Source organism: Salvelinus sp. IW2-2015, linkage group LG15 (genome assembly GCF_002910315.2).
Source record: "Salvelinus sp. IW2-2015 linkage group LG15, ASM291031v2, whole genome shotgun sequence".
Taxonomy (NCBI): Eukaryota; Metazoa; Chordata; class Actinopteri; order Salmoniformes; family Salmonidae; genus Salvelinus; species Salvelinus sp. IW2-2015.
This window is the reverse complement of record NC_036855.1, coordinates 64619691-64643868: the sequence shown is the minus strand read 5'-3', so window position 1 is coordinate 64643868 and position 24178 is coordinate 64619691. Positions and strand designations below refer to the sequence as shown.

General features: G+C 42.5%; 2 protein-coding genes, 1 non-coding gene and 1 pseudogene across 4 annotated transcripts in view; all 4 read right to left on the bottom strand.

The window, feature by feature from the left end:
• Positions 1–7852, bottom strand: part of LOC111974729 (wee1-like protein kinase 1-A) — a 12327-nt pseudogene extending 4475 nt beyond the window's left edge.
• Positions 7853–8718: 866 nt separating this feature from the next.
• On the bottom strand, positions 8719–18543 carry LOC111974607 (zinc finger protein 143). Of its 2 annotated transcripts, none has more exons than XM_024002471.2 (16): positions 18118–18543; positions 17124–17236; positions 16899–16988; positions 16473–16568; positions 16174–16299; positions 15463–15656; positions 15274–15339; positions 15085–15198; positions 14887–14962; positions 14526–14651; positions 14155–14334; positions 13816–14043; positions 12877–13019; positions 10188–10343; positions 9833–9934; positions 8719–9151 (listed from the first exon to the last, which is right to left on the bottom strand). In XM_024002471.2, the coding sequence occupies exons 1-16, from the start codon at positions 18267–18269 to the stop codon at positions 9071–9073; spliced, it is 2043 nt and encodes a 680-aa protein (XP_023858239.1). In that variant the 5' UTR covers positions 18270–18543; the 3' UTR covers positions 8719–9070. The 2 variants fall into 2 exon arrangements, with proteins under 2 accessions (XP_023858239.1, XP_023858240.1); XM_024002472.2 differs by having other exon boundaries at positions 16473–16556.
• Positions 18544–19535: 992 nt separating this feature from the next.
• Positions 19536–24178, bottom strand: part of LOC111974606 (importin-7) — a 19161-nt gene continuing 14518 nt past the window's right edge. The window contains exons 13-24 of the mRNA XM_024002470.2: positions 23995–24160; positions 23684–23844; positions 23347–23475; positions 22669–22735; positions 22368–22493; positions 22168–22265; positions 21972–22067; positions 21609–21829; positions 21275–21483; positions 20715–20921; positions 20175–20291; positions 19536–20045 (exon numbers count right to left, since the gene is read on the bottom strand). Coding sequence (XP_023858238.1) covers positions 19945–20045; positions 20175–20291; positions 20715–20921; positions 21275–21483; positions 21609–21829; positions 21972–22067; positions 22168–22265; positions 22368–22493; positions 22669–22735; positions 23347–23475; positions 23684–23844; positions 23995–24160 — 1698 coding nt within the window. The 3' untranslated portion in view covers positions 19536–19944. The remainder of the gene's footprint in view (positions 20046–20174; positions 20292–20714; positions 20922–21274; positions 21484–21608; positions 21830–21971; positions 22068–22167; positions 22266–22367; positions 22494–22668; positions 22736–23346; positions 23476–23683; positions 23845–23994; positions 24161–24178) is intronic.
• LOC111975220 (small nucleolar RNA SNORD15) lies at positions 20415–20558 on the bottom strand. Its single transcript, XR_002878785.1, has one exon. It is a non-coding gene; the product is annotated as a small nucleolar RNA SNORD15 (small nucleolar RNA).

Genomic DNA, 24178 nt, shown 5'->3' with positions numbered 1-24178 from the left:
CACCCAATGACTGTATGGTAAGCACTAACATAGCGGATAGTTGTGGAAGCTTTCAATCAGTATTCAATTGTGATGAGTAAACGGTCCAATTGGCAACAAATAATAGCGTCATAAAAAACATGTCCCAACAATGACAAGTCTGTTGCATCAGTGGTACGACGATCAATATACAAATAAACTGTATGAAAACAAAGTTTGTCTGTATAATTCTGAAAGACCACCATTCTCTCAATTTATCTTAATTTTCGCTACCGTAGATAACGCGGTCTTTCCAACAGACTACATGTGTAGTGCCAGTTGTTTTGTTTACAGAACACACCTCCATCCACAAACATCGACAGCTTCCAAGGCATCCATATTATCAGGAGTGAATTTAATTAAAATTTGACAAAATAACATGAAACCAATAGCGGTCAAAAACCCTACATCGTGTAAACATGTACACAATGTGAAATGAGTCAATAATGAATACAGTTGCGATGGTTTTGAACAGAAGTTAAGTGCAAAGCTTAAATACTGACTTTACTAAAACAATTGTCCAGTGGCTCCATGCATCATATATAAAAAAAACGCACACCAGGGCTCGACACAATGATCCACTTTGACCAACCCATTACACAGTTGGATGCACTCCATTATCAATTTTAATATAACATGAAAGGTTAAAACAAAATCTTTTTTAAACATCAGTGTAACACTCAGTACATAATGAACTTTCAGATAGGAAATGTATTACAGATGCAAACACATTGAACACCATGTTTTACAGAAGAAGATTGATTACTGAAACTATTCTAAACATTCTGAAATGGACATTGATAATTCACTGAGACTCCACTACAGTTCAAGACAAACCAACATGATATAGCAGCAGTAATGCACTTTTACCTTAGCAGACATCTTACTTCGAGCAACTTAGTGCCATAATTTTCATACTTTCTTCCCCCGTACTGGTCCCCGTTGAGAATAGAACCCACAACCCTGGCATTACAAGCGCCATTGCTCTTCTACAAATGAGCAAAACAGTTTTGCCCATAAGGCAAGTTCAAAGTGCTCATTGTATCATTCTTAGTCAATGGTCCACGTTCCACCACTACCTGGACATCAGGTTATAACAGACTAAGGCGCAAATTTGTATCACACCATCCCAAACCCTCACACTGCCTTACAGACATGTTCTAGCATGCGCCCCACATTCTTCATTAAAAACAATATCGGCTTTGTTATTGAAAGAAATTGCAGAACATGCCAAGATGCTTGGTTGAGGTAACAACCTTTCACTCTTTAGTCAAATCATTTGTTTCATTGTCTTACTAACCCCTTTCCAAGTGCCCAAAAGTTAAGAACTATCATAGTTTGTTATGACACTCTAAGCCCATCTCTCCATGTCTGCCCTGGGAGCTTGCCCAGTTCCTGTTGAGTTGCAACAGGGTCGTATTCATTAGGCAACAGCTAAGAAAAAGTTTTGCAACAAAAAAAAAAAACGACATTTTCTAATTGACAATTTCAGTAGTCCCACCTCCGTTTGGACCTGGTTTCCCCCCATGTCGTGTCTAGTGAATACGACCCTGTTATGATACCCATTTGTTTGGCAGTTGGCCCCGCTAGTAGATGCGTAGTCCGAGTGCTGACTGAGCGGTTTCATCTTCTGCCGATGAGCCTGGCACTCCTTGCGGACTGGAGGGTGGAGCCGCGTCAGGACCCTATTCAGAGATCAGACCTTCTCCTCTGCGGCTACTTTGGCCTGCTGGGCCTTTTAACGCTCCACTGCACGAGGAACAAACGCAATTTTTAGAGAAGCCATTCATAAACTACCAAGAAAATAGTATTACATCTGAAATGGATTCCTGAACCATTAAGAGAGTACCGTAATTCTCCGGACTATTAAGCGCACCTGAAATAAGCCGCACCACTGAATTTTTTAAATAATATGTATTTTGTACATAAATAAGCGGCACATGTCTTATAGCCGCAGGTGCATACCGGTACATTGAAACAAATGAACTTTGCGTTTTTTCATGCCCCAGTTGTTTTCAGCTGTGACGGATGATTCGCATTTCCTGTTGACAGTCCGAGTGAGAGGCAGGTCAAACGTCAGAGGAACCTCATTCCATATTTATGATAGTCGTGCGCGGGGATGGAAAGCTCCGCATCTTTGCATCAGTGAATTTGCGGAAGTTTGAAACTTTTTTCGTAGTCGGGAGGGAGCTGCTGACACAGACTCGTCCGTACCCTGATGGACAGGACTTTACGTCTCATAAATCTTAGACCCACGATGGTCCACCTCTAAAATCCTCAAACTTCATTGCGTGGCGATTGTTTTGGCTTTTCAGTCGGATCTGACAAGTTGAAACACCTCGGCCGTCTGCTCTCTGTGTGTTGACCCAGTCTTCAAGCTCATTTTCTAGTTCGGCCATCTGCTTTTCTTCCCTCTGAAAGCTTTTTGTTGTCTTCACTGAGTCAGTTCTCACGCTGCTGTTTCCAACGTCTTATCATCGACTAATGTGACTACTGATGCAACAACTAGCACGGGTTGCTAATATGACTACTGACGCAACAACTAGCACGGGTTGCTAATTGACTATGGCGCACAAACTAGCATGGGTTGCAAATATTACTACTGATGCAACAACTAGAATGGGTTAGCTAACATGACTATTGATGCAACAACTAGCATGGGTTGCTAATATGAGTATTGTGCTTTTGGCTAACGGACAACGAAAGAAAGTTAGAAAATGAGATAAACGCTGGTTTCAATGGCATATGAGGAAGTGTTTACAAAATATTTCCGTCAACATTTCTATGGTCAGATTTTTTGGCTAGGCTACTTTGAAACAAGGTAAGACATGATTCATAAAATGACAAAACCTCCAGGTTTTACAATTACATTTATGGCTAAACATACTAAACAAAAATATAAAAAACGCCTAAGGCCTAATGAATTTATTTCTAGTTCGGGCCATCTGCTTTTCTTCCCTCAAAGCTTTTTGTTGTCTTTTGCACTGAGTCAGTTCCTCACGCTGCTGTTTCCAACGTCTTTTCATCGACTCATTAAGGCCAAGCTCCCGTGCAGCAGCTTCTATTTCCTTTTCCAACAGCCAGATCGATCCGCCTTCAAATTGAAAGCTGCATCAGTATGCATTTCTCCGTGTCTTTTGCCATGATGAGGGTGACAAAATGACTACCGTAATCAGATGATGGAAGTTTGAGCGCGCTCGAATTTACGTCACATTACCGTGACGGTGCTCAGTTTTTTTGGCGGCATGAATATGTCGAAAAAAATCTATAAATTAAGCCGCGTCATTGTATAGAGCCGCGAGGTTCAAAGCGTGGGAAAAAGTAGCGGCTTATAGTCCGTAAAATTACGGTAGGTAGCATCACTTAATTTTCTTTACAAAACAAACACTATTCGTAGTATTATCCCTAACAGTCCTACTTATGATATGATAAATGAAAAAGGAAGGAAAGCCTTGAGACATGACATATGAAGAGGGACGTACTTCTGCAGTAGTGCATTTTTGAACTTCTCTGCGTTGAGCTTCCACACGGAGCTGGTCAGCGCTCATGCGGGAGGCAGTGAGAGGACGGGGTGCTTGGTGAGGGAAGAGGCAGACGGCCTACTGGCAGGGTCAGGGTGGATCATCAACTGCAGCACACAATACATTAATACCACTAATTAAACATTATTACTACTGCCTGTCTGCACACACACCACCATTACAGAATGAAGCACTGCATCCAACATGGCACCTAAACCCTTTATAGTGCACTCTCTTCGATCCTAACGAGCTCGCAATGATGCGCTACTCATGTAGGAAAGTGTACATTATTAGGGAAGACGGACACACCTGGTCCGTTTTAGTCATACCTTCAGTAAATTGGGAGAATTCCTGTGAAGAGACCTAGATATCGCAGGTAGTTTCCTTGTTGATGTCATGCCACATTGTCACCATTAGTTGGGAGTGGTTCCTCGTGAGGCACGGTGAAATCACAGTCAGTGCTAGGAAAAAATAGTCTGCCTGGTGAGGTTTCTGTAGTCCTGAAAAACGCAGTTGTCTTCAGTTTTGTTAGGTTCACATGATTGGATAATTTAACAAATGAGGGTTGTATGGGGAGGAGTTTTTCAAGATTCCTCTTGTAAGACTTCATGTGGCCAGGTACCTGCTGTCCCTCTCAACTGAGGATTGTCATGTCTGGGCACATGGCCCAAGATCACCTGTGGTAAAATACACACAAAAAAACATCAGAATCCAGCTGCCTAGTTGACAACTAACACCAATTATTAGCGGTGTTTCATTTGCATGATGTTTCTATTAGATTTTTTGGTTGTTGAAGTACCGTATTTTTGTAAACAACATTTGTATTTGGCCTTCATCATCGTCAAATTGTCGACACACACACAGTCCTCGGGATAAGAAGATGTTGCCTGAGAAAAGTAAAGCACGGCAGTGTTTAATCATAAATATTTTTATAATGATTCAATAGCTGAGGCTGTATGCAAACTCTGCAGCTACTACTTGGCTTGATGTCCATGTGAACCAGAGAGGTGGAGTGAATGACTTCAGTCCACGGGCCACCTGAAGGAGAAGGTCCTTGAGGTCCAGCCTAGAAGAAGAAGCGCATGGTTCTGTAGTTCTCTGTGACCACGGTCTGGCAGTGGTGCCGCCGTGGACAGGAACGCAGGTTCGGTAGGAGCAGGTGGTTCGTCCCTGACCAGGCAGAGTAGTACCTCACCACATGGGGGTGCCTGTCCCAAGACCGCGTGGCGTACACCTCCCGGAGTGCAGATTCTGTGCTGAGGAAAACAAACACAATATTAGAACAAAAATGGCATAGCATTAAGGTTCCAACAAGTCGTTTAAAGTTGGACACTTGGATTGTCAGCTTCTCAAATCCATGGGATTCTCCTTACTCGTGTAAGATCCAGCGAGGGGCTTCTTTGAAGCGTTTGAGTGGCATAGATGGCAGCCACGAGTCGTTTTCACACATTGAAGACAGAGCCAAACTCCCAGATCCTATCTCTCCAGCTCATGAAACTCTGTGGCATATCTTGACATATGTTGCTATCCAGAAGAGTCATTCGTCTGCAAGAAAAAGGACAGAGTGGCTTAGACACGTATCTAAAGTACAGTGTGTGTGTATCAGTGTGTGTGTGGTGTAATAAACCACATTTTGATTTGTCACACATGCGCCAAATACAACAGGTGTAAGACCTTCCAGTGAAACACTTACTTACAAGCCCTTCACCAACAAAGCAGTTAACAAAATACCCCCCACCCCCCCCCCCCAAAAGTCTGAGATATGAACAAATAATAAAGAGTAGCAGAAAATAACAATAGCGGGGCTTATACAGGGGTACCTGTACAGAATGTAGGTATGTTTGGGCAGGCGGGCCGCGTGTAGAGGTAATATGAACATGTAGGTAGAGTTTATTAAGTGACTCAGGCATAGATAATAACAGAGTAATCAGCAGCGTAGAAGGGGGGGGGGGGAATGCAAATAGTCTGGGTAGCCATTTGATTAGATGTTCAGGAGTCTTATGGCTTGGGGTAGAAGCTGTTTAAAAGCCTCTTGGAACTAGACTTGGCACTCCGGTACCGCTTTGCTGTGGCGGTAGCAGAGAGAACAGTCTATGACTAGGGTGGCTGGAGTCTTTTGACAATTTTTAGGGCCTTCCTCTGACACCACCTGGTATAGAGGTCCTGGATGGCAGGAAGCTTGGCCTTAGGGATGTACTGTGCCGTATGCACTACCCTCTGTGGTGCATTGCGGTCAGAGGCCGAAGCAGTTGCCGTAAAAGTAAAACCTATATTTGTGATTACAAAAATGTACCTTTGATGGTGGAATGATGTCCTCTTCACACTCCGCATCACTGGCTTCCATGTCCTCTCCACATGAGCTTTAGAGACAAAGGATAGTAATCAAAGAGTGTTATATAACATTCCAACCACTGGAGGGCAGGCAATCCCTAAAAGTGCACATTGAGTGTAACCATGTGGCTTTGGGTTGCTGCCAACAAGCATGCAATAGTCAACAGATTTAATGCACACTAGATCTAGAAGCATGTCTGAATCTATTGTCAACTAAGAATAGACCATGCTCCATTTACACCGACAGAAATACGAATCTCCCAATTCTTACATGCTTCTTTTTTTTGTATAATAGTCATAAAAGGAACTTGAGTTGTGGCATGGTAGTAAAATATGATCTACTTTACAACACTAACTGCAACTACTTTTGAGTTCCACAACTACCTTAGGATATTGGAGAGTATAAAGAGGAAATGGAGTTTGAGGTCAGTAGAAACTGAAGTCCCAGTCCCACAAAATCCCAATGTTACACCTGGTAAATAATGACATCAGTACAATGTGCTTCTCTTACTCATTCCTCTGTGATCTCTTTCGGTTGTTCCTTTGTAAAGTTGCTCTCTGGATCAGTAATGAGTCAGGGGTGAATGGATTGATGTTGATCATGGGTGCCGGTCTACTCCTGCTGTCTGTGTGTGGTCTTCCTGTTGACTCCCCATTCATGTTGACACCTACTCCTACCAGGCAGACTGTGGATCCTATGGCCACTGCCCTGGCTCTGGACAACAGACTCTGAAAGGGAAAACAAAACATTGCATTAGATAAGAATAACATGTGTATGGTTGGTGAGGGTCATATGAATACAAATATGGAAAACAAGTCACAAGGAGATCAATGATATAGGGTAAATTCAACTATCCCATTGCCTGTAACAAATGGTAATATAATCAAACTATTCAGTCTTCTCATGTTCAAACATGTTGAAGACAGAAATAAATCAGTCATATTACACTGTGGCTGGTTATCGCTGGCTGAAAACTTTATAAAGTTAATTTGATCTTACATTGTGGATCTGATAGAATCATTTGAAAACAATAACATGTTATTGTAGTTAACCTTAGGTGTGTGGGGGACATCAAATAGCCGGAGTTTTCTGAAGGTTTTATGGGGCGGTGTGTCGGGACAACCGGGAATGGGAGAGCTCCCGTCCTCCTGATTGTAGTGAAATTCCGGGGACGAATTGTTGTAGTAGGGCCGGGCCCCCTTTCTCGGAGAATGTGACCCCTTCATCAAGTCAGTCCCTGGGGATTTTAGGGGGAAAAGACATCCAAATCCCTCCTCATCCCAATGTTCAACTTGATCCTCCGCGGTAGCGGTCTTCATGGTGCTGTTACAGACGTCTTGATTTAAGTAGGAGTTCTGTCTCGGCGATGGCACTGGAGAGTCCATTTCGGCGAGACTCGACTCGGCTCCAATGCTGTTGTTGCAATCGTCCTCTCCGTCACTCTGGTTAAAGTCTAGTCTCTGTCGAATAGGTCCCATCTTCGGGGACGTACCGATGAACATTCGGCAACTGAAACTCATCACTTCCCAGGCGCAGTAAAGTTGGCTATAACGTAAAAGTGGCTAGCTAGCCAAATCGTTTTCAAATTATCCCGAGTAGCTTGACATCCGTGTGCCCATGGCGCTACAATCTTGAGTCAATTTGTAATCCAAAATGACGTGGCTAAATAAATCAACGTTCGCTCACTAACTTTGCAAATACGTTAAAACGGTTAGCTAGCTACAGTAGCACGGTAAGGCGTTAGCTTCGTCCCATGAGGAGCACACCGTACTGGCAAACACACGATATATTATGCTGAGCGCTTATTTACTACAAAAAAAACGAATTTAGTACTTGTGTCTAGCTGTGAAAATACTCCAGTCGACTGTTTGTTTACCCGAAATATTGTCACAATTTTTTCTGCCAATACTGCTTTGCTTCCCGCGACCGTTGGCAGAATTATTCCCCAAAAAAAGATTCCAATCTTCAGCCAATGAGAACACATTCCTGAAGTTTGAAACGCGGGCGTTACATCATTCGAAGCAAAGTTTTACGTCACTGATTGGACTTTTGACATGCACGTCACTTTGGCACGATTTGAATCCTTGGAGAAATTTATTTTTTATTTTTTATCCTTTGACGCTTTTAATTAATTTGTCCGCAACATTAGTCCCCATTGTTCTGTATTGTAATTCATTGCCCTTGATCTTATCAGCTAATCTTCTAGCATTCACAAGAGACACTGATCCTTTCTGAAATTGCTTCTTGGTATATTACATTTACATTTAAGTCATTTAGCAGACGCTCTTATCCAGAGCGACTTACAAATTGGTGCATTCACCTTATGATATCCAGTGGAACAACCACTTTACAATAGTGCATCTAACTCTTTTAAGGGGGAGGGGGGGTTAGAAGGATTACTTTATCCTATCCTAGGTATTCCTTAGAGAGGTGGGGTTTCAGGTGTCTCCGGAAGGTGGTGATTGACTCCGCTGACCAGACCTGGCCACCATTGGGGTGCCAGAGCAGCGAACAGTTTTGACTGGGCTGAGCGGGAACTGTACTTCCTCAGAGGTAGGGAGGCGAGCAGGCCAGAGGTGGATGAACGCAGTGCCCTTGTTTGGGTGTAGGGTATATCATTAAGTATTTAACAAAAAGCCAATATTCCCAGAAATCTTAAATTGATAAGAATTGTCCAACGTAAATATGTGGTAGAGACATTTTAAGCACTTGCTATAAACAAATATACTGGGTCTTACATACAAAAAAATCTAATAAAATACTAAACAATATCCTGTTTCAAAAGTAATCAAGTAGATTTCAGATGATAAATCCACAACATTATCACAAAAACAATGTGAAAATATATAGAATTTTACTGTTTTATTTAACAACCAATGTGTATCCATTATTTGTACATATTCAAAGTTAAAATATATGCTGGATTCAAAACATTGGCTATTTACTGTATATACACAGAATACAATATTCACACATGGAAAAATGGTACGAAAAGTCCAAAAACACATTACATTTCTTTATCTCATTCATGCAGCAACACACATCTCACTCATGGATGTTTCAGCATTACAGACTCTTTGTGCAGCCATATCAAAATGTCTATTTACAAATCTTAATAAAGAATTTCATGTTTGATTTAAGAACAATATCTTGTTCTCATGAAATATTTCAATAGAAGTCATAGTACTGAAAGGCTTATCTAATCGTCCAATCCCATCTCTCCCTGTTGTATTCTTGATGCTATCCTGATGGCTTCTTCGAGTGAAGGTTGTTCACTGAGCTAAGAAACACAAAGGTTGAAATCACACAGTGAGAAAACAATATTATTTATGCGAAATTGATGGTGTGATCAGGTGTAAGTAACATAATACAACATCTCTTGTCATTAGATACTTTCGTTTAAAAACTAAGGCTCCTCCCATTGCAGTAAACAGTAGCTCATGTAGGCGTCAAAGGGAAGCAAACCTACATAGCAGACTGACTGGGTGGAGTCTACAGGGATGAGTCAAGACTAACCTTATTTACTTAAAACACCTTGTATTAACATCACAATGGAACGACTGATGTGATCGTTGAATACCAACACACTGAATGTTATGGTTTCTATTTACCAATGGATTTGTCAGGAATAGTTAGTAGTCTTTGGAATAGACAGGTGAGATGCAGAGTTCCTAAAACACATGTACCTCAAGACTGAATAAGACCCTTAGTGATGGTCAATACAAAAAGAGGCCTGATCTCAGATTGACACTGCTATAGGCCAGCTCAGTGACTACAATAGAATGCACTGTACTTCTTTATAAGGCTGTGAGTTAGGTTAACAAACAGCTGTTTGTTAAAGCTACTGCAGTGTCATTTGAACTCGTTATGCTTCTCAGCATCCAATGGGAATATATTGTGTGCCCTGCTTGTCTCTTAATGTTGCAATATTTGGTGTTTTGTGTCAGAGGGAGTCCCCTACCTGGACAGCGATCTGTGTGCCGTTTGAGGTGGCTAACAGAGTGACAGGGTGAACCCCCTCCTCTGTCTGCATGCCCTGAAAGGAGGCCAAATCAATTGCCACCTGGGGAGGGGGGAAAGAGGTCCAAAATGTATTAAGACCTGAAGTCCAAAACGCATCACAAGTCTGAAGAGGGGGTTTTGCCCTTTAAGTGGAAAGTACCCAGTTCTATTGGTGTTTGCTGTAGGTGTGTTGATAGAAATATAATCACTAGTCATCATTCTAGTTCTGTCACTGTTAAGGTATCGAACAGAACTAAACACAGGGACACATTGGGGATTTCAGATCATGGTGGTAAAGTTTTAGTAAAACTCACCTGCTCTTCTGTACCATCTYCTGCTACCATGGTGACTGAATGTGTTCCATCTGCATTAAGCATTRCATGGGAAGGAACCGTGAAGGTGGTGCCATCACTGGTTACCATGGTAATTGTTTCCCCCAACGCCTGCATGTCAGCCTGCGAGATACTGACCTGGGAATGAAAAGGCATGTTTAAGGTGCATACTTTCAGTTTTTCCAAACTCACTTCACTCGCGCATAAGAGAGGCTTGCAGTACTGGCACATGCGCAGATCAAATACATTGCTGGAATGCCGATTGAGCTGTTTACATGTCCTAATCATTCAAAACAAAGGTGTTTTAATTTGCATATGCTTATTTCGATTATGACCATACACAGATTAAGATCAGCATAGTTAGGTGTTTACACAACTAATGCCATACTTGGCCCTCTGTCATAATCAGTTATTAGCGTGCATGTAAACATGTATGGTGCCATGGGTATAGAGGTGTGCAGATGTAGGGGGATAAATGAGGTTTTTGAGACATTAATTAAGAGAGGTAACATAGAAATAGAATGAATATGCTCATTCTAGTTTAGTATTTGCTAACCTGTTGGGTAGTGAAGTGTGATCAAATGCACATCCTTCAGTGTGGTGCAGGGCCAAAAAAAACTAGGTATAAAATAAATAGAGCCTGCACACGCATAAGCTCCACCACGCACCTTTATTCACAAACAACGTTTCCATCCTTTAAGCCATTTCCTGTGAATGCCATCTGATTCATTTTTTATTATTGCAACTACTGTTGGGTATTAACATACGTTTTGTCTACCTGATATAAATGTCTACACAGTTATAATATTCAAATCAATAAATATATATATTGCCTTCGGAAAGTATACAGACCTCTTGACTTTTCCACACTTTGTTACGTTACAGCCTTATTCTAAAATGGATTTAAAAAAATCTATCCTAAGCAACCTACACACAATTCCCCATAATGGCAAAGCGAAAACAGCTTTATTAAAAATAACAGAAATACCTTATTCATATAAGTATTCAGACCCTTTGCTATGCGACTCGAAATTGAGCTCGGGTGCATCCTGTTTCCATTGATCATCCTTGAGACGTTTCCACAACTTGACTGGAGTCCACCTGTGGTAAATTCAATTGATTGGACATGATTTGGAAAGGCACACACCTGTCTGTCTGTCATATATATATATATATATATATATATAAAGGTCCCACAGTTGACAGTGCATGTCAGAGCAAAAACCAAGCCATGAGGTAGAAGGAATTGTCCGTAGAGCTCCGAGACAGGATTGTGTCGAGGCACAGATCTGGGGAAGGGTACCTAAACATTTCTGCAGCATTGAAGGTCCCAAAGAACACAGTGGCCTCCATCATTCTTAAATGGGCGAAGTTTGGAACCACCAAGACTCTTCCTGAGCAATCGGGGGAGATGACCAAGAACCCGATGGCCACTCTGACAGAGCTCTAGAGTTCCTCTGTAGAGATGGGAGAACCTTTCAGAAGGACAACCATCTCTGCAGCACTCCACCAATCAGGTTTACTAAGGAGTGGCTTCCATGACAGCCCGCTTGGAGTTTGCCAAAAGGCACCGAAAGACTCTCAGACCATGAGAAACAAGATTCTCTGGTCTAATGAAATCAAGATTGAACTCTTTGACCTGAATGCCAAGCGTCACGTCCGGAAGAAACCTGGCACCATCCCTACAGTGAAGCATGGTGGTGGCAGAATCATGCTGTGGGCATGTTTTTAGCGGCATGGACTGGGAGACAAGTCAGGATCGAGGCGAAGGTGAACCGAGCAAAGTACAGAGAGATCCTTGATGAAAACCTGCCCGAGGGCTGCCGAATGGCGCAGCGGTCTAAGGCACTGCATCTCAGTGCTAGAGGCGTCACTACAGTCCCTGTTTCGTTTCCAGCCTGTATCACAACCAGCCGTGATTGGGAGTCCCATAGGGCGGTGCACAAGTGGCCCAGCATCGTCCGGGTTAGGGTTTGGCCGTCATTGGAAATAAGAACTTCTTATTTAAATAACTTCTTTTTTTTTTTTTAAATGCAATCTTCCAACAACCCTTAGCACACAGCCAAGACGAATCAGGAGTCTCTGAATGTCCTTGAGTGGCCCAGCCAGAGCCCGGACTTGAACCCGATCGAACATCTCTGGAGTGACCTGAAAATAGCTGTACAGCAACGCACCCCATCCAACCTGACAGAGCTTGAGAGGATATGCAGAGTGGAATTGAAAGAACACCCCAAATATAGGTGTGCCAAGCTTGTAGCGTCATACTTAAGACTCAAGGCTGTAATCGCTGCCAAAGGTGCTTCAACAAAGTACTGAGTAAAGGGTCTGAATATTTATATAAATTGAAAATATCAGTTGTTTTTTTAGATTTCTAAAAACAAGTTTTTGCTTTGTCATTATGGGGTATTGTGTGTAAATTGATGAGACAAAAAAATGATTTAATCTATTTTAGAATAAGGCTGTAACGTAACAAAATGTGGAAAAAGTCATGGGGTCTGAATACTTTCCAAATGCACTGTATGTGTGTGTACACACACACAAAAACGATTCCCTTTCAACTTAAATATGTATAGACTGCTCTAATTGATGCTTGTCCTATGTCTATAAATATGGGTGTGGTACACCTCCGGTGAAATTAAATAAGTGTGAAGACCATTTATTTTATACTAACCTGTTGAGTTCCATCCGGGTGTGTTATGAGCTGCACATGCTGCTGACCAATGGCCTCAGCCTCAGTCATCTGTTCCGAACAGGACTCTTCCGCCTCTTCCTCCTCAACCGGGGCAAAATTCACTGAGGGATCATCGATGGCCTCTGAATCACATGGAATAACAACAATGACATTTCTCAATTATCGTCTCGTGACTCAGTCATTACTCTGGTTGCAGTCCTGATAAGGGCATAACAGCAGTCAGTGATTCATCGAGAGTCAACCTTTAAACAGATACGTCAGACTTTAGAGGTAATCTACAGGTAACTGCCAAAATAAAAGAAAACGCTTGAGTAAATTAGGGATACACAGTATATTGAAAGCAGGTTCTTCCACAAAGGTGTGGTTCTTGAGTTATATAAGCAATTAAAAAACATCCCATCATACTTAGGGGTCATGTATAAAAATACCCAGATGCTCATTACTTTGGCTAGAAGAATACTCAGTTACTTTGAAAGAGGGGTCTGAAAGGAGCATAGGGGGTTTAAAATGTGTGTCTCAGTCACCAGATCTCAATCAAATTGTAAACTTATGGGAGATTCTGGAGCGGCACCTGAGACAGCATTTTCCACCACCATCAACAAAACACCAAATTCTGGAATTTTTCATGGAAGAAAGGTGTCACATCCCTCAAATAGACACTTGTATGCCAAGGCGCATTCAAGCGGTTCTGGCGACCCAACGTTCTATTACGACACTATGTTGGCGTTTCCTTTGTTTTGGCATTTACCTGTATGTTTATGGTTATTAGGTCACCACTAGTTACACCTTCGTACACATAGGTTGGGTTCTTTTTTTTCTCCTCCCCAAAAAATAGAGGAGAGGAAAGACAAATAAGATGAAGTCATCCATTGATGACTAATACATATGTGTAAGGTGGTGTTGACTTCCAAGCCTGACCTGTAGGGGGTTCATAGTAGGCCTCCTGCTCTTCCTCAATGGGCTCTGTGACGTTATGCGCTGTGCGTTTATGCATGGCCAGGGTGGAGATCTGCTTGTAGGTCTTCCCACAGTGGTTGCAGTTGTAGGGCTTGCATGGTGTGTGGACAACGTGGTGTTTGTAAAGGCTGGAGTACTCTGTGAACCGCTTGTCACAGCCTGGGACAGTGCATACGTAAGGCTTCTCTCCTGTAAATACATCCATTTCATTAATAACACTGTAAAAGGCCACACTACAAAAGGACTGAATAATGTTGTTGTGTGACTTTTAACATAAAGAGAAACAGAAGGACTATATACCTGTGTGGATCCTCACGTGGTTCTTATAGTTGGTGGCACTGGCGAAGGCTCGCCCACAGCCAGGCTCTGCACAATAGTAAGGCCGCTCCCCTGTGTGTGTGCGAATGTGCACCTTCCTGATGTTAGAGGTAGTAAACGATCTCCCGCACCCCTCAAACGGGCACATGAATGGCTTCTCGCCTACAGTACAGAGGGGATGATGAGCTTGTTCAAGACCTCTTCAAYTTCATGGWTGAGATKATTTATAAACAGCATMATCAKATGATTTCTAATCCAAATCCGAGGYCAAAAARAAKAACTASTTGTACACTGTAGATTGCATWTGTAGGGATAAGACTAGGTATAAGTCTGACTRTGGACAAGTTTTGTACCTGTGTGGGTTCTGATGTGCTTTTGGAGGTCACCTGACGTCTTGAACGACTTTGCACAGTGCACTTCCTGGCAGCGATAAGGCTTCTCACCAGTGTGTGTCCTGATGTGGCTTTTCAGGCCATACCCTTTTGGGGGGAAAAAACACATTTTGCTGAGTTGGAAACATGTGCTGTACGTTTAATGGATCACAGTCACACTGACCGACATTGTTCAGACAATGAGGAATTGTTCAAACTGAGGAAACTGATATCTCCTTAGCCATTTCAACAACAATGTTACTGTGACTTATGCCTAGAGCTCCTCCGCTTCATATCTCAAAGGATTATGGACCTTTGCATTAGTCTGAAGGTCGTTTATTACCTGTAGCAAACTTCTTTCCACAACCCAGATGATCACACAGATATGGACGGTCACCTGTGTGGTACCTCTCATGTACCTGCAGATGTCAGAAAAGAGCAAATCAAACAAGATTAACAGATTAGTCATTTGGACCAGTTGAGTCTGACTCATTCTACATTCAAGAACCCAAGTCACCTTCAGGGAGTGAGTGTGCTTTACCTTCAGATGGTGTGCTGTTGTGTAGAGTTTCCCACAGCCCTCATAGTCACAGCGGAAAGATTTCTCTGTAGGCTGCTCCCTAGAACTACGACCACTCTGCCTTTGAAGCACAATCTGAAAGAAATATGTATCCAATGTACACTAGTTGTAAATATGATATGACATAGATAAACATGAGAAGTATAGTACCTGCATCTGGACACCACAATCTTGCTCAGCTCTCATCAGTACGGAGTTGACATCATCAGCTTCCACCTGAGAAAACAAAGGGGGTAATAACCAGCGACCATTTTACCTCAAACACAGATAAGGTATTTGAAAATTGCATATACTGCTGAGTTGATGAGCTGTTAAGATACAATGTCAATAGCAAACTACCTTAGCGGTGTATTGTTCCAGCACGTTGATGGTCTCTTGGTCGAGGGTTCCATCAGCGTTCAGGTCTGACACTGTTCCATCTGCCTGGATGGCCAGGATGGTGTTGGTTTGGGGCATCTGTACTGTGTGCTGGATGTAAGCTGTGGTGCCATCCTCCAGCTGAACAGCCTGCAGGGTATTCTGGTCATATGTATCTGTGAGGGAGTTTCATTGAAATTTAGTACCCTCTGGCAAAAAGTTGTTTTCATTTTTAATTTACCCATCCAAATTTCTCCTCATAAAAATTGAAACACTGGGTGAAAACACATTTAATGACAAAGGGATTACAACAATCTTAAAAAGATACAATATGCAGAAATCACTCCACCATTTCCTAGTTGCTAAAATTATTACATTTGCTTAATTTCAGTTTATGTGACAAAACAAGCAATGTAGAGAATCACTGTACCATCTTAATCTCTGAAATATATTTTCAATAACAAAAAATATTGTATTTTCAGCTGTTTGAAGCATGTGTACAAAACCGAAAGTAAAAGATGCAAAAGCTAAACTTAAGATCGGGAAGCATAGAAAAAGTGCACATAGAACAGATTTACCACTTATTAGACTTGCTTTCAATGAGAAATGACAGATCTATGACTCTCATCTCTATGTGAATTTGGTCAGGTCACCTAAAAGGCTACATGTTGCAGCTTTAAGATTGAGACAAACCTTTTGGTGTGTGGATGTAAGCCGTTGTGCCATCTTCCAGCTGCACAGCCTGACCATCCTCAAGTCTCAGACCATCTCCTCCAATTACATCACACAAAGGGGATCCTGTCCACCTGTTGGCCTCCTCTGATAAGTAAAAATGGGGAAATATTGATATTATATTACTATTCCCATCACAATACAGTTTAATCTTAAAGCGAATAGTGACATGAATAAACAAAATGCCTAAATTAAAAACAAAATAAGCAATGATTAATTAAAACACAGCAATAATTAACATCGCTAAGAGGAAAACAGACCTGCTCTTGGCATCGATACATGTTGGACATATGCAGTAGATCCATCCTCCAGCTGAATGACCTGTCCATCCATGAACTTTCCATCTGAAATGGAGACTGCACTCTTCAATCAGACTGCTCTCATCAAATAATGGACTAAATCATGCTAATAATCAATAGAAAGAAGAAATCTGTCANCATCTGAAATGGAGACTGCACTCTTCAATCAGACTGCTCTCATCAAATAATGGACTAAATCATGCTAATAATCAATAGAAAGAAGAAATCTGTCATGACTTGGCCAAGCAAGGTTAGCAACTCTTTCTACATGGTCAGACCGTTTGGGGGGTTACTTTATGGGGTAGTGTTCACTGTTAGTCAAGCCAATACCTTCGTGGCCACTTTCCATTACTGTATGTTTATGGAGATGATTGACATTTGAGTTACCTTTAGGGTTGTGCTGTATGTAAGCTGTAGAGCCATCTGCAAGGGTCACAGCCTGTAAACTCACAGTGTCCATGTCCATTTGATCGCCATCTTTTGAACACAAATGACACAAGGGAGAAAAAAAACAGGCTCTAGATGTATAACAGCATGTGTAAGTAACTTTTTGCTTTGCTGGAAACTTGGCAGAATCCCCACCGATAAATGGAAAGGCATGGATGAACTCACCTGAAACAGTCTCTGCCAAACAGAGGGTGACCTGCTGAGTGTCTCCACCTGCATTTTGGAACTCTGCAATGCCCTGGGAGTCCCGGTTAATCTGAGCCAACAGCATTGTCGCTCTGCCAGACGAACACACACACATACGTTAAATTCACTGTGTGTGGCTGCATTGGGTGCAGTCAGTCACTTTCCATACAACTCTTGTAGTCAGATGCACAAAGATAATTTATGGATGCGACAAGACCCACTTTATTCAATTGGATAGCAGTGTCTGTTGCATTACTAGATCATATGTACACTAATAATACAAATCAAACGTCCAACTGCTTCCAGCTGACATGTTGTACAACAGTTGATAGGAGTAGCGCAGATTCAACAGTTCATGTTGTTGCCAAGTTGGATGGAACTTGATAGGGCAGTCAACAGTGCAGCTTCAGCTAGCTGTGTCAGACATCACGTTACCGTATCAACTATGAATGTGATTAGTATTTTTTTTTACCTATACCTATCTAACTATAGGTAACGAACTAAATTAGACAAACGTTAGCTAGCTAGCGTTAGCTGAGAACAGTTTTTGTTCGATTATCGTTAGCTAACCGACACTCGGTGATCATTTCACTAACGTTAGCTAAGTTAGCTAGCTAGTTCGTCATTCATGTATCTACTAGCAAACTAGTTAATGTTGAGAAAGGGCAAGTTAGTTAGCTAAATAAACAGTCAATGGGGAAATCGAGTTTATAAATTAGCCTCTTAAACGAACGGCTAACGTTAACTAGTTAGCAGTTAGTAGTGTAAAGAACGCGGACAAATAATTTGCTAGTGCTAATTAGCATGTGGGCTAGCGAATAATATATTTTTTTTTAGACAATACATGATTTAAAATATGGTTTAATGGAGTATATTTCTCATATCAAACGGCGAGCACAGATATCCCCTTCCGTCTCCCAAACTGGATATGGCTGTAGAAAGGCACACTGGGTAAAACCACATTTATACGAACCTCAAAAATTTCCAACAATCCCTTCGGTTCGACCACCATGCATCAGGGCAGGAAATGTTCTCCTGTGCGCGCACCCTGGAACATGTACAAAGATAGCACTTGCCCCGATGATTGGCAAATATTTCAGTCACGCAAGCTTCTAGTAATCTCATTGGTTCAAAGTCATTTCAATCATTGACTAGTGACCTCCCATAACCATAAATTCTTCACATTCTGCTTTTGGGGTACGTTCCATACGCCATTCTGGATCACAATTGCGACCGCTTAACTTTGCAAGTAAATTCAAGCGATTTCCAATAAAATATTTAACCTCATCTATGTTATTATACGTGATATTAGTGCTGTTCGTTCAGCACAATAAACAAATATAATCCTAAAAAACGTTTTCGAAGTTGGACACAGCCATTTTGGAACCGCAAAGCCTCATGGTAGCATAGAGTCGAGCGAGGTAATGTGGGCAATGCAGTTGAATAAAACTCCAGGGTATTTGTAATGCATTTTATATACATTGACATTAGCCAGCAGTGTCTGTTAACTGAAACGAACCAGAACCAGGAAAACGATATGCAGTTTGAAGCAAGTTTATGGCCACGTTCTAGTTCGTCTATATCGTGCTGGGCAGTATGCAGTCATATCGGTCACTGATAATGTAGACACTAAAGCTCTACTAGTGGGAGTGATCAACGCTAGCCAAGGAGGACATGACACCCTTCTATCCCATAGTAGCACATGAACTAGAATTATAATTAGCTGGCTGCATAGTTCTAAATAGATTACACGTCACCTGATCTGACAGAGTATACAGACAATCACCCAAAATAGGCTCCAAATCAAATTACTGAGTGCACAACTGTGTAGCTGTTAGTAAACAGTCAAATGCACGCAATCCAACGTAACTTTTTTTTAATATGTTGTGTATATAGATGGTTCATTCATACACCAATCAAACGCTTGAGACCTTCACGATCAAGTCCAATTGTACATGCTTCAATGAAGCATCCAATTGACTTTGTGCTCACAACACGTCTTGTATCCAAACTGAACACCATGAGCATTCTCTTTTTTTCAGGAATCTAGAATGTTTCCACTTTAGCAGCAAAGTGATGCCACTCATTATTCTACACCGTAACCAAAGTTACAGCGGATTGTGTTTTAAATGGTCTTAATTGATTTAAAAATTGCAGTCTGATACAGAAGGCTAGGAGACCTGAACAATATGAAAGTGCTAGTCATTAATTTACAGAGATCAGGCATCACCATAGTGCCATGAAGTATCCAATATGCTACATATGAATACACTTGACACCTTACAAATGCCTCTGGTTGTTTTAGCAAGGCTACTTAAAAATCAAGAACCTTGGCTTGTATATACATAACAAACATGAGAATTTGTTAATGCAGAAAATAACAGACAACACTACTGCCAGAGGTATAATCTTATCACACACAGCCTTTTGACCAAAACAGTGAAAATGATGAAACATTTAGTCCCATTATCAATTTCAAATTGTTAAGCCCTCCCCATTTTGTTTAAGAGGGAAGAAAAAAAGTCCCCGTCCTAGTATCCTCCACATTGGATCCCAGAAGACAATGTTGTTTAGAGCTTATTTTTTCTCTTGCTTCAAGCTCAAGTTCTTGGTTTGTTTTCCCAGCCATTTGTTGCATTTGGTTGTCTTCCCACTTCTTCTGGTGCTATTTCCAATTTGATAGTCAGGTTGAAGAGTCAGTAAGAAGAACCAGTTCTGGAACCACTACTTAAGGGAACAACACAAGCTTTTTTTCACGTCACTACAATCAGTCAGAGTAATAAAAGGGAGAAGGGATGACTCAATTCATTCCTGGAGCATTGCCACCAAAATTGAAATTAGTTGGCACCACTTCTGGCACTGTGAACTTGTATCCGCCATGCTTCTCGATCATTTTGGATTCTGGAATGAAGAAAATAGGGCAATTATACAACAGGCCAAACATAGTAAGTGTTTATTTCCTATGATATTAAAACAATTAAATAAAAATTAACAGCTGTCTTATTGTATTACGGGGATAGATTTACTTACCATGTGCTGCCCGTCTCTGGTCTGCAAGTGTGCCAATGTCATGAAGGTGTTTTCCTTGTTCCTCATCAAGGGTTTGTGTGAGTGCCTGGTACCATGCTGGGTCACGGGTCTGGATATCTGAGTTGGAGAAAAACATAGTTAAGTTAAAGTTTTCCCTCCACTTTTATGTACGATTTACACTTAAGCAACATATTGCATTCATGTCTTCAATCCCAAGATCTCGTTTGTATTGCGTTTTAACCTTCTCAGACAAATGCCTCTGTCTTCAACTGAAGAACACGCTGCTGTGGGGAATTGAACCCAGAGACACAGAACGTGACCCTGATCCAGTGACCACAGACAGACAGTGTCCTGTTCCGAATCATTATCATTTCATCACTTAAGATCTTGTACTAATAATGCACTTTAAATAACAGGCCTCACAAATTTGTTTCGTAATATTATTGAGTGTAAACACTTATTCACTGTTTATTTCCAATTTGTGTCCTTAACTTGACGACCCATCACTAGCTTTGTGTGCCTGAAAGGTGGTCTCCTTACTCTGTAGTATGGCCTTGAAGATCTGGTATTCATCCACTAGGTTGTCTTCATCATCTACAGCTGTAGTGTAGCCCTCCAGTGCAGTCTCCTCTGCGTCATCCTCATCCCAGTCCTCATCATCCCCATCCTCTCCTGCATGCTTGGCCAGCATCTCCAAGTACTCCTGGCCCTCCTCATCAATGTCATCCTCATCACTGCCCAGCTCAACTGAGGAAAGGCACAATGGATTAATTTATTACTGATCAATCCACTAACACAACTCAAACCATCTACCAATGAAGTGCTCCTTGCAGCTGTATCTGATCTATTTACTATAGTAGGAAGATTAAAATAGGTGAGTGACAATGGGACAGCACAAATTTCAGAGGATAGCACAAATTTGGGGTGGCAGGTAGCCTAGTGGTTAGAGTGTTGGGCCAGTAACCGATCGAATCCCCAAGCTGACAAGATAAAAATCTGTCGTTCTGCTGCTGAACAAGGCAGTTAACCCACTGTTCCTTGTAAATAAGAATTTGTTTTTAACTGACTTGCCTAGTAAAAAAATTAATAAAATGCAGTACCATTCTCCTCATCCTCCTCTCCATCTTCATCATCATCTTCATCCTCATTCTCGTTCTCTGCTTGACAGGCGTAGGCCCTCTTGAGGCCGTTGAAGAGCAGGATGGCTGCGGGAAGCAGTTGGCCGGCCACCTGGTTGACAGCCTGGGGCCTCTGCTCCAGGTCAATGAGAGCACACAGGCCAAGCACGCAGATCTTCCTATCGTGGAGCCTGGGGGATAACATAAAATATCTTACTGCACATGTTTTCTCTATTTGATATCAAACTATATGGGGGACCAGAGAAACCAGACGAGCTGTAAATATATTAAACGTGAGCATCTTTCCTGGTCTTACCCCAGGAAGCAGTCAACGTCTTTGAGCCACTGGGAGATGAAGTGGTTGGTGATGGGCTCAGTGTTGTTTGGGAAGCGCAGGTTCTCCAGGGTGTTGAGCAGCAGAGGYGGGCTGTAGTACAGGGCTGCGATGGCCACTTGCAGACACATGGTCCTCAGCTCACTGGTCTTCACCTCCCTCGTCAGCCTCTCCAGCGCAGCCGCCACAAACAAGGGAACAACCTGCAGGAGCGGCAAAGAAAGTCAAAGGTGAATGTATAGTACAGTGCTTCTCAAAAGCAGTTACTTTGATATTCAACAAGCTTAAATAAGATTGAATACAGTCATAGCCATACAAGATTTAGTGCAGAAGCCAGACGCTTACCTGATCAATTCCGCGCCCTTTGCACTGCAGAATAACCACCTCCAACAGCTTGGCTGCATGACACTCTGGATCCTCACCTGGATCGCCAGTCAGAACCTGCATGGACAACAGATTATCAACCTGTTCACACCAGCAAAAATATACACCACCAATATAATGTGTGAACACATTGCACAGCGGCTGTTAATTACTGTACCTTCTTGCACATGCTGTAGATTATCTCCAGGTATTTAGTGTCAGACAGGAGAGTGTCTGTGTCAACCGTGACGTAGTTGTGAAGGAGAGGCATCATGTCTGAAATAGAGTCACATTCCCCATTTAATATAGTCTGTGTCTATATAATAGTCAAATCACCATAACAGGCAGTTGAGACTAGCAGGTTGGTGAGCAGTATACCTGTGAAGTAGTCAAAGCCATCCTGCTGGAAGACCTCGAACACCAAGGGGAGGAGCTGCCACATCTGTTGGGACACCTGCTGGCAGGTCAGGCTGTGTGCCAGAGACAGGATCTCCTCGTAGAACTCTGAAAATCAACACACACACAGGCTGGGTGTCAGACAGAGGTAAATATAGGACAACCCCCACAGAGTGAGGCAGTCACGTAAATTACTCTAGGCACCTCACCCACTTGCGCGTGTCAGAGAGACGGGAGGACCCGGTTTGAATGTGGTGGGACAGGAAGAGCAAGGGAGACTTACCCAGGACGTGCTGCTGCAAGACGGTGCCAATCACCTGCAGACATATACCCTCCAGCTGCTGGGTGATCTAAAACAGAAACCACATTCATTTAGTTAGTGCACTGGAACACACACGCACAGAGATTCACCATGAACATACATGTGGTGCTGCAAGAGTATATTTAATTATTTCATTGTGCAAGTAATTTCCAGAAAACCAAATGCCTGTGGGTAGGCACATTGATAAAAACAACATCACAAGTCAACAGCTGATCGCTTTACTTTACACAGTCAACGACCATGAGTAGTATACCAAGAAGACATATCTAACTGTTGACCAACATTTGCTGGTTTGGCTGGTTCCAAGTTCCACGGGTCCTGTGCGTCGGCGGACGTACGGGCAGAGAGCCACAGTGCTATTTCTAGAGGCATTAGCCTGCAAGGCACTTTGAAGAGAGAACAGCGTGTGTTTCCAGGAGCGGGTGGGCAGCTGGAAGTGTGTTGGCAGGCAGCACTATGACTTTAGCTGGGAGGGAAGCTGCTGTACTAAGTTGGTGTTTGGTTGAATGGCTGTAAGTAAATATGCCTTGTCCGAACCAGAATGGCCAATAGGGCAGGAGCCCATATCCTGTTTCTGTAGCGTGAGACAGCTTGATGTACAAGTAGACCCCCCGGACAGGACGCCATGGCTGTACTCACCTCTTTGTGGTCCTCCACCACACTGAGCAGTGTGTCGATAGTGTTGAGGATGCCCATGGCTGTCACCGCCTTGTCGTCCCCTCCCTCCTCGTCAGGCCCCGTCTGGATGACCTGGTTGAAGGTCATCGCCTGAGGAGAGATGGGAATAACAGCCATAAGTGGGTTTCCCTGAGAGCAGGGTCTTTAAAACCAGACCAACATGGAACTAGGAGAGATGGTAATTGGGCCTTATCTCCTATCTCCATGGCTGACAAACAGAACTGTAAACTGATCAAAGGAAGGAGACTTCCTGTGCAGGGCCGTTTTATGAGTCAGGCACTGCGCACACACTCCTCACCAAGTGCTGTGTCATCTCCACGGCGATGGGCGTGACCTCTTCGCTGTACTCGCAGATCATCTTCTGGATGACATTAGTGAGGTCATCGTTCTCCGTTTCACGCACAATGTGCAGGAGGGCCTGCATCACAGGCCGGATGAAGGGAGTGATATACTCTTTGGCTAGGAAAGAGGAAAAACATGACAGAGGAGCACTTAGTGATAATCAGCTATATCATTTGGATTCAAGAAGAACATTAACTATTAATGTTATTCAGCAAAGAAAGACTCCATATACACCTATGGTGTGTTTGACAGTGTAGAGATAGCTACCTTTCTCCTGGTTGCTGATGAGGACCTGCAGGGCGATGGCTGCCTCCACTTTAACAGGCATCTCGTTGTCGTTGATCAGGCAGAGGCGGGTCAGCTCCAGGGCTGTCTGCAGGTTCTGGTCACTCTTAAACTTGACCTCACAGAAGTAATGCAGGACCCAACAGGCCTATGGGGAAACACCAGA